This window comes from Strongylocentrotus purpuratus, unplaced genomic scaffold (genome assembly GCF_000002235.5).
Source record: "Strongylocentrotus purpuratus isolate Spur 01 unplaced genomic scaffold, Spur_5.0 spur5_scaffold_17, whole genome shotgun sequence".
In the NCBI taxonomy this organism is placed as follows: Eukaryota; Metazoa; Echinodermata; class Echinoidea; order Camarodonta; family Strongylocentrotidae; genus Strongylocentrotus; species Strongylocentrotus purpuratus.
In genome coordinates, this window is record NW_022145602.1 from 20639805 (window position 1) to 20650380 (window position 10576).

The 10576-nt window shown below is 37.4% G+C and overlaps 1 protein-coding gene across 1 annotated transcript in view; it reads left to right on the plus strand.

The window, feature by feature from the left end:
* LOC583473 (sodium/glucose cotransporter 4) overlaps window positions 1-3747 on the plus strand; it is a 35400-nt gene extending 31653 nt beyond the window's left edge. The window contains exons 12-13 of the mRNA XM_030987894.1: window positions 1615-1804; window positions 3452-3747. Of these exons, the coding sequence (XP_030843754.1) occupies window positions 1615-1804; window positions 3452-3663 (402 nt within the window). The 3' untranslated portion in view covers window positions 3664-3747. The remainder of the gene's footprint in view (window positions 1-1614; window positions 1805-3451) is intronic.
* Window positions 3748-10576: the final 6829 nt, after the last annotated feature.

Sequence of the window (10576 nt, forward strand, 5' to 3'; positions counted from 1 at the left end):
CATTGGGTTGTAGACCACTCCTGTTTTAAAACTCATCTCATTGGGTTGTAGACCACTCCTGTTTTAGAACTGATCTCATTGGATTTTAGACCACTTCTGTTTTAGAACTGATCTTATTGGGTTGTAGACCACTCCTTTCCTAAAACTCTTCTCATTGGGTTGTAGACCACTCCTTTCCTTAAACCCATCTCATTGGGTTGTAGACCACTCCTTTCCTAAAACTCATCTCATTGGGTTGTAGACCACTCCTGTTTTAAAACTCGTCTTACTGGATTGTAGACCACTCCTTTCCTAAAACCCATCTTATTGGGTTGTAGACCACTCCTTTCCTAAAACCCATCTCATTGGGTTGTAGACCACTCCTTTCCTCAAACTCATCTCATTGGGTTGTAGACCACTCCTTTCCTAAATTTCATCTCATTGGGTTGTAGACCACTCCTTTCCTAAAACTCATCTCATCGGGTTGTAGACTACTCCTGTTTTAAAACTCATCTCATTGGGTTGTAGACCACTCCTGTTTTAGAACTCATCTCATTGGGTTGTAGACCCCTCCTGTTTTAAAACTCATCTCGTTGGGTTGTAGACCATTTCTGTTCTAAAACTCATCTCATTTGGGTTGTAGACCACTCCTGTTCTAAAACCCATCTCAAACCAGACTATTCCTTTTCTAAAACCCATCTCAAACCAGTCCATGCACTCCTGTTTTAAAACCCATCTCAAACTAGACCACTTCTGAAACCCTTGCAACGTCATGCCACAGGAAATGAAAAACATTCTATCCCGACAACGGATAGTCAACCTGTTCGAAACATCGAGCCTCTCCCGCCACCCATCCTCTCCAAGCGCTATAGTTCTCCTTAAAACTATATGCTAAGAAAGATAACCAACAGTCCTTTTCAGGACTACACACCCTCAAGAAAGATTACAGAGAGTCCTTTTCAGGACTCCTCAATCCTCCCTCTCTCTCACATGGTGCATCCGCAAGCCTACTGTATATTCTATTCAAGAGTTGTAAATTTGTGATACCAGTTCACACGTTTAAAGGTATTACAAAGTTTTGGTATGGGGTCATGAATTTGGTTCAAATTAACATATTGGAAGCATATGCGTTCAAACAATATAAATTGATCGTTGTCGCGGTTGAAATCGAGTCTAAAGTTATGAAATTATAAATAATAAACTCTTTATGTTGTTTAGCTCCCTCTCAAGGTCAAGATATTAATTAAGCTATAAAACAATGTTTCTTTACTAAAATCGACCGATTAGCTATTCCCGTTTGGAAATTATGTATCCCAACTATATCTTCTGAGATTTTCATGGTCGCAGCTACCATTGTACGGCTATAGGCGCTATTGGAAATTTATCAAAATTTACCGGGAGCACCGGTAAATTTTTATATTCAATTTTTCTCGAAAACAGAAGTGTTTTAGGGGCTAATTTTTTTGAGGGCTTATAATACATCCACAGGGGCATCCAAATATATCAAAATTGTAAAGATTCACTACCCACCCAATTTTCAAAATTTCCCAAAACTTTGTATTACCTTTAAGGGTAACAGGTTAACAGGTTATATAAATTGAAAGGTGCTTTGTTTTCTTGATTGATATTCTTCAGCTGTATCGTTTGACGTTCTGGACGAGGTTTAGCAAAGCTGAAAGATGGGACATCATGGCTTACCAGGCAGGCACGGAGGAGGAGGAAGAGGTGGATGGCAGTACACGCACCAATGACAAGTATGCACCTTTAGAGCTTGATGATGAAGCAGGACATGAGATCGACCCACAAGACAAGAATGACTCTCAAGGTTAGAATCATAAATATAAATATAATCACTTTGCATCAAACTATTCCAGATTTTCCTAACATATTCTGATAGATTATTGCACTTTTTATCCAGTTAGGATTGCCTCTCAAAAAGAAAATACATTTACAAAGTACCAGTTAATGGAACATTTTGGCAAGTCGTTGCCATGTTTTGCAGAAAGACACTTTTTATGCCTCCGCCACCGAAGGTGGTGCCGGAGGCATCATGTTTTCGGGTTGTCCGTCCGTACGTCCGTCCCGTTTGACCGTTATCACAATATCTCAAGAACCATTTAAGATTTAAACTTAAGACTCGGGAATAGTATTTATCACCATAGGAAGACGATCTGATTAGATTTTGGAGTACGTAGGTCAAAGGTCACAGGTCACAGAGGTCAACTTATGAAATTCCTTGTATTGAGTTTGTTAGCGCGATATCTCAAGAACCATTTGAGATTTAAACTTCAAACTTAAGGATAGTATGTATCACCATGGGAAGACGATCTGATTAGATTTTGGAGCACGTATGTCAAAGGTCAAGGGTCACAGAGGTCAACTTATGAAATTCCATACATTGAGATTGTTATCATGATATCTCAAGAACCACTGGAGATTTAAACTTCAAACTTAGTGATAGTGTGTATCACTATAGGAAAACAATCTGATTAGATTTTGGAGCACGTATGTCAAAGGTCAAGGGTCACAGAGGTCAACTTATGAAATTCCATACATTGAGATTGTTATCATGATATCTCAAGAACCACTGGAGATTTAAACTTCAAACTTAGTGATAGTGTGTATCACTATAGGAAAACAATCTGATTAGATTTTGGAGCACGTAGGTCAAAGGTCAAGGGTCACAGAGGTCAACTTATGAAATTCCATACATTGAGATTGTTATCATAATATCTCAAGAACCACTAGAGATTTAAACTTCAAACTTAATGATAGTGTGTATCACCATAGGAAGACAATCTGATTAGATTTTGGAGCACGTAGGTCAAAGGTCAAAGGCCACAGCGCACATTATGAATGCAAAAAAAACTTGTGATCGCGTTATCTCAAGAACCGATTGATGGATTCATGCCAAAATTAGGTCATGTTTGTTACTTGCAGAGCCAATGAACTGAGTAGATTCTTGGTTCATAAGGTCAAAGGTCATGGGCCCATTATGTATGCAAAAATAGCTTGTGAACGCATTCTCATTAGAACTGACAGATGGATTACTATTTAACTCAGAACATCTTGCAGAGCCAATGAACTGAGTAGATTTTATGGTCATGAGGTCAAAGATCAAAGGGTCATATATGTATATGAGAAATTGCTTGTAATCACAATATTCTGAGAACCTGTCAATGGATTACCATTGAACGTGAATTCAATTTTTTTTTTCTGTTTTGGTTTGTAAAATTGCTCTATAACGGAGGCATCATTTTCGACTGCACGCAGTCGAATTCCATCTAGTTTTCTCAATTATCTGATTTCTTCATTTTCCCATCACGTTTTATGTTTATTTAATTCATTTTTTGATCTCTTTTCACCCAAAAGATTATGGTTTCACAGTGGTACTTTTACCAGTAAAAATGTAATTGATGTATACACTGCACATGGAACTCAACTTTTCTCCTTTTTTTGTTTTATTTCAAAGGTTCAGATGAAGATGAGAGCTGGTGGCATAGATCTTTTAATTGGTTCTGTGGCCTCTCCAATCGGGAGTCCACAAGCAGCGTTCAGCTTAAAGCTCGGGAGTCCTTACAGATGGCAAAGATTGTTCAGACCAAGAGAGATAAGATTATTCTCAACGTCACATGTGTCTTTGTTCTCATGATAGGAGTAGTTCTATATGGGGTTTATGCTTGATCAGTGTGTATGTGTGTGTGTGTGTGTGTGCACACTGCCATGCACAAAGGAGACACTAGCTTGTTTTTCTGAAGGTTCATAAATCCAAAGGTTTGTGATACCGAACTAGAATTTTACCATAGGAGGAACCGCAATGGTTCAATGCTAAGCATTGTTCCCAAGTTTGAAACCAAGTCTATGCTCTAGTGCCCTTTGGTAAGGCATTAATCCTCATTACCAAGTCCCTCGTAGAGGACTTACAGCCTTCAGTCCCCTGGTTGCTCACTTACAAGCGTACATGCTTTCTTAGCAGTCAGTTAAAACAAACCATCAAACCATGAATATGCTAGGACTTCATAATTCTGCTTAATTGTTGCATTCTTCTGGTCCATAATTCCAAAAGTAAAATGGGTTTCACTATTCTGAGGTTTCGTAATTTCAAAAATGAAATGTGGGTATAATCCGGAAAAAAATGACACAGGGTTCTCCGTCTCTTTCAGTACTGTGAACCATTGGAATTATGAACCGTATTTCATTTTCGGAATTATGAACCCTTTTTCATTTTTGGAATTATGAACCCTATTTTATTTTCGGAATTATAAACCATGATCCTACAAAATGGTGACCTGGAAAACAACGAACCTTCGGTATTATAAACCTTCGTGAAAATGACTTACCCCATCACATGATAAACTGTCCAATGTTGCAAATTACATGTATGAAGTAAATAGCAAATTGAATTCTGTAAAGAAAAATTGATATTTTCAAGCCTTCCTCCATTTTTGACTACTCTTGAAAAATGTATAGCTCAGTATGGTATTAAATACCTCATTGTATAATGCAAGGAGGCTGTGCATTTGTCTTCCCTTGAAAAAAAAAAGTTTATCTTAGTTTTACTATGTGTTCTTGTGGGGCAATATAATATTTCAATATATATATATACGTATATATATAAAAGTGCGGCATTTTCAACTCTGACATATAAATATATAACATAACTAAAGCAACCACGGTTGTAATATCCTACTAATCATCTTTAGGCATGGTCATCTGTATTGACATTTTTTCTCTCAATTTCAAATTTTATAACTTTAGTAGAATGTTGCAAATTATGGCCTGTGAAGCACTGTTATCTCTATAACATCTTTTATTACTTGAGAAATGTACTGAACAACATTGAACTTATATTGTTGTAGAACCCACAATTCAATTAACTCTAAACTTTTGGATGTCAGGATGTATTGACCTTGACACCTAGAAATTGTTTTATAAAACTTGTTATCAAGAACAAGTTTCAATAACTTCAAGTTCAAGTTCACTTTATTCAATACTTTCATTAAAAATATACAAAGGAAAACAAACATATAAAAGTTAAAATATAATACATGTATCAATATATAACATCAGAATTACACAAGTGGAGAAGACATGAGGAACAAGGGGAAAACATTCAAAACATGTACATTAATGAAAGTATTTGGAGACTAGACAGGAAGGCCGGGTCTTATGTAAAAGTATGTCTCCAGGAATTATATAAGAAACTAAGTACATTATTTAAATTTGTTATTTGTTATAAAAGGAAGAAAAAAGGAAATAATTTGCATTCACACATACACTCTCTCCCAAACACACCAACACACACTTTTCTGTCTAATGAACATTAAGAATATTAGGTTATTGCACTATTGAGTATTGTCTTAATAAGTACAGTTTAAATTTTATTTTAAAACTATTTAGTGATGGGCTCAGTCGAATATCTATTGTTTTGTCGTTCCAAATTTTGGGACCCCTGAAAAAAAAATTGTATTTTGGGAAACTAGTGTCTAACAAGTTGTCTAACTGTTATAAGCTACTGAAAGTGTTGCATTTGATTGGCTGAGAACATATTTTTGTTATAGAATTGTAAAACTTGTTATCAATAACAAGTTGCAATAACTGTTATAAACTACTGAAATGTTTGCATTCGATTGGCTGGGAATGTTGGCTGAGTGTTGGCTCAGTCAGTAGAGCGTCCGCCTCACAACCGGGAGGTCGTGGGTTCGAACCCCGGCCGCGTCATACCAAAAGACGTTAAAAGATGGGAGTTGTTGCTACCTTGTTAGGCGTTCAACAGTAAGGGATAGAGCAACGTCGATCTGGCGCTGCTCAGTGGCTGCCGGGCTCACGATCAATTGGGCAAAAAGAATTTCCGTTTCGGTTTAATAAAATTTGGAGTAGACTATTAGGCTATTATTATTATTATTATTATTATTATAAATGTGAAACTTGTTATCAAGAACAAGTTTCAATAACTGTTATAAGCTACTGAAATAGTTGCATTCGATTGGCTGAGAATGTATTTGTTATATAAATATAAAACTTGTTATCAATACTGAAATGAGGCCTAGAGGTTTCATCATCTTTCTTTTTCACTGATGGTCTGTATTTACATTTACAGAGCAAGCTATTAATACGTTTTGATATGGCCGGTACATGCCTTAGTTTACATCTCATTTCAGAAACGAAAATGGAAATGTTCAAAATGTTTTAGCATTTGCATGTATGGTACATGTGTGCTAGAAGGTTAAAGATATGTTATTTTAATACAATTGATTTAAAGAAAGTACCGGTAAATATTTAGATGTGCCACTTCTACCTCTTGAATGCAATGCTGTCATTGTCCATTGCATACTAATTATTTAAATTTCAATATTACGTGAAGCACTGTATTTGTTTGTGCCTTTCAGGAGAAAATTATCAAGTCTGATAATCTTTAATTGTAGCAATTGCAATTGTAGTACTTTCATATATTGTAATATGTCTTGATCAAATATTCTTATCACTGATTGTAAGTTTTTTCCTTTTAATATTTTTTTGTGAAGCAATGTATTTTTGTTCCTTCCCTTCAAAGGAAATGGGTATATATAGAAACCAAAATCAAAACTATTTCTTCTTAGTATGTCTAAAAGCCAGAACAAAATGAAGCTTGCAGACATAAGGTATGGTCGGTGTGTTTGTTTATTCGAGACTCTGCCTGTGTCTCGTATATAGTACAAGGCTTGCCTGGGAAGCATGTGTATTCATTCATGCTACAGGTCTTATATTGAACCTCTCATGTATTAATTATAATCAGGTGTAGATGCACATTGTGCAGGAATAGGGACTTTCAGATTCGCACGACGGATAACGTGGACTGCCCTTTTAAGGCAATGTGACGTCACTGCCAGTGCCTTAAAAATATGTCACATTGCCTTAAAAGGGCAGTCCACGTTCTCCGTCGTGCAAAATCTAAAAGTCCCTAATGAATCTGAAGACCGGGCCAATAAAAATATCCGATTCTGTAAAGTGCTTTATATAGAGACGGTATTTCGTATTGGGCGCAATATAAATGCAGTTTTATTATTATCATCATTATTATGTGCTAAATTTGCTTTAGTTAGAGGAGTACAGTGTCTTGGTTTGGGATTTCCGTTTGACCCATGCAGTATTCACCAGCCAATAGTATGCTGTAAGATAGTTGAAACACTCTGTTTTGGTGGAGAACTTAAAATAATTATACAATGTCGAGTCACCTGTTGTTCTGAAAATTCCCACCCCAAACGGGAAACGTACTTTAAAAAATTCAGTTAGCAAGCTAATGTACTGTTTTGTTTTTGTGAAACTCAGTATATGCAAATAAACACACTGCCATGACATATTTTGAAATATATATAACAAAACCTGTATTAGTGGCCTCCTCTCTATACAGGTCACCTATCTATAGTGGCAATATATTTTCACTTTCAAATACAAAAAAACGTGTGTTGAAAAACCTGTTTAGTAGGGTCACCTGTTTACCGTGGCCACTTCTTCTGTTTGTCTTCAGTGACCTAAAAAGACAGGTTGGACTATACTCTGTAAATAGTACGTCTATTGTTCATCTTGGATTCTAAAACAGTAAACAAAAGCGGAAAAGAACATGCGCTAATTGTGCAAGTTCGTCAGTATGCTTGTATAATTTTTTTATTTTTATGTGACTCAGAATGCTACACATATCTGTTTTGCTTTGTTTTACATTGTAAAATGTTGTAACACATGGATTAAAGAGTATCGTTGGTATATTATTTTATTTGTGTGTAATGTGTTCATTGTTCCTTATTTTAGCATGACTCTGAATATACCCAATTTATACATTCGTCCTTTGGTTTAAAAAGTTTAAAAGTTGTTCATCAAATTCAGAGTGCAAAGTCTTCTAACAAGCATTTATGCTTTCTTAGCAGTCAGGTAAAATTACCACCACAACCAATTAAGTTACCATCACAAAGTTGAGTAATATTCCATAAAATAGAAGTGAAATGAAAGACGAAGCATCCACACCAACCACCGAACATGCACGCACGCACACACACACACGGACGCACCCACACATACGCACACACAGCGCATGTATAAATTACATGTTTGAGAATGCTGTGCTAACTGTTTTGGAGGTCAGATAATGTCCTACAAAATAATCAATTTAGACGTAATGTGTACACTTTGCAAATGGCAATTACATAACTAACAGCTTGTAAATGTTACTGGAAAAATACAAAAAAACTTATGACAAAATTTACAAGCTGCTAACTATTGGGTGGGGCTAAATCCCGGACCACGGAAAGTAAAAATAGTCATCCCATGGACTATGAAGGCTGGAATTCGTGATATGTTAACTGATCTTTAAGCTTCAAACATTTATCAATTTTATTATATAATTATCTGTCGGAAGTCATCACTAATATTGTTTTCCTTGCAATTCTCCTTTCCTCCGAACCAACTTTTTTTTTTGGGGGGGGGGGGGGGGGGCATGCAATTCGTGAGAAAAATCTCTTTTTTGTTTGTTTTTTTCTTCTAAATTTATCTGCATTTAGTATGTACATGGAATTCAGGGGCTCAAACAAGGCGAAATTGCATTATAGTAATGATTTGAGATAACTTGTGACAGACTTGATGTCCTCAGATTCTTGTTTGTTTGATTTCAGAACAAAAATGTCTAATAACAACAACTGCATAACTGAGGCGGGCTGAAAAGGGGGGAAATGAGGGGGCGAGAAACTGGGAATTTTTGTTTTCCTTATTTCTCACCAAATATGAAATGACTGCATAAAAAATCCCAATGAACATTCTAGGTTGACTTATTGTCGTGTCGACATATTTCACGGTGTGGTTAACGAGAACAAAGAACTATCACGAGGAATTGAACCACCCAAGCACCGAGAAGAAGTAGTTTGCCATTTTCCCCTCTTTTTGCACTTCCTAGCTAGCTTTATTCGACACTGTCCTTTTGTTTCCTCTTTGTTTGCTCGGTAGTGCTCCAAACCTTCGCTTGCATGTTGACATCATTATGTGTGTGCGTGCACCAGTGAATAACAAATTTCCGGAAAATCATGTCATTTCAGCAACATTTATTGTTGGGTGTACTTTTTGTTCAATTCACATGCACTGTATACCGTGTAAACCAGCTATATTAGGGCCATTTTGTGAGGCATAAATCCTCAATACTGTCAGTTATGACTTAAGGACGTAGGTCCCCCAGTTGATTAGCATAGTAGCGCACACATGCTTTAGCAATCACGTAAAACAAACACTTGCAAACTATTGTTCAATAACATCATAGAAGGTATACTATTATTTAGATCTATAAGGAATAAATCATTGTCAAAATCGTTCCATAAATTGGGGTAAAATTTTGTTATTCCACCATTATGACCAACAGTGTATATAATAGGTTTGGATGGGTGGTAGGAATATGGTAATCCCTATCGCACTTCAAAATGCTCAAGGGGTTACCATTTAACAATACGTCTTGTTTAGGAGAACACTTTTGTGAAATACCCGTTTAGGATGTGATTTCGGGGAAAACCACGCGAAATCCTCATTTAGGGTGCATTTTGGCTTTAGAAGAAATCCTCGTTTAGGGGGTGTCTGGAAAACCTGTGGTCACGCACGCTTACAGTATTTCTACATGACTGAGGCCCCCGGGGCTACATCCTCATCCCTGTATCAAGGGGACCGAATATATGAAATTTGTAGAGTCATGTATTCAGCAAGGTGCCCGCATGCATAACTTTATATCTGTCCTTGTGTGTAATGAATACAAAATAATATTTGCACATAACAAGTGTCATTCGTTTATCACCCGCGAATGTAATGTGCGTGCCCGTACAGGGGCGGCGATCCCGGGGGGATGGGGGACAAGCCCCCCCCCCCCTCAATTTTGTTTAGGGGGGATCGCCCCCTCCCCCTGAAAATTTGAAGTGCACACACAAAATTTATAGCAAATACGGACTAAAGGCTGCAACGTACTTTTAGGCTCTGGAGGGCCCAAGAATGCAGCGTTTAAACAATTAAAAATGCAAAAATCTTCTCACTCGGTAGCTATACGCTCCCTCGCATAATATCCTTCAAAGGTTGTAAAGATTGTAGAAAAGTGAGGTGTAAACAAAGTATTTTGCTTGTCTTATTCTATAATTTTGCTAAGGAATGTCATTTTTTCATACAAATAACTTCAAAAACGTGTGAGGAGGTAGTCACTTCCGCCACATACACCCATCTCGTTCACTAGGCTCCTTCGCCCTTGCCTACGGATGGGAGGGGGTGGGAAGGCTTGGGGGCAGTCCCCCCCCCCAAAAAAAAAAAAATAATTCGATACCAGTGATTTAAAAATGTTGCTGAAATGGCATGATTTTCCACTGAGCTTCCGGGGGCTCTGCCCCCTGGACCCCACCAAGTGCCCTAAGGCGGGCCCCTGTATGGATGCTCATCTGACCTTTATTAAATGCCTAAAAGCCCTGAACTTCTGGGGGCTCCTCACCCTGGACCCCAGTCCAACCTGGATGCCAGTGTCACAAATAAGGTATCAACATATGCTCATCTGCATGACCGTCATTAAATGCCTGAAACCCCTGAGCTTCATGGGGCTCCGCCCCTTGACCAC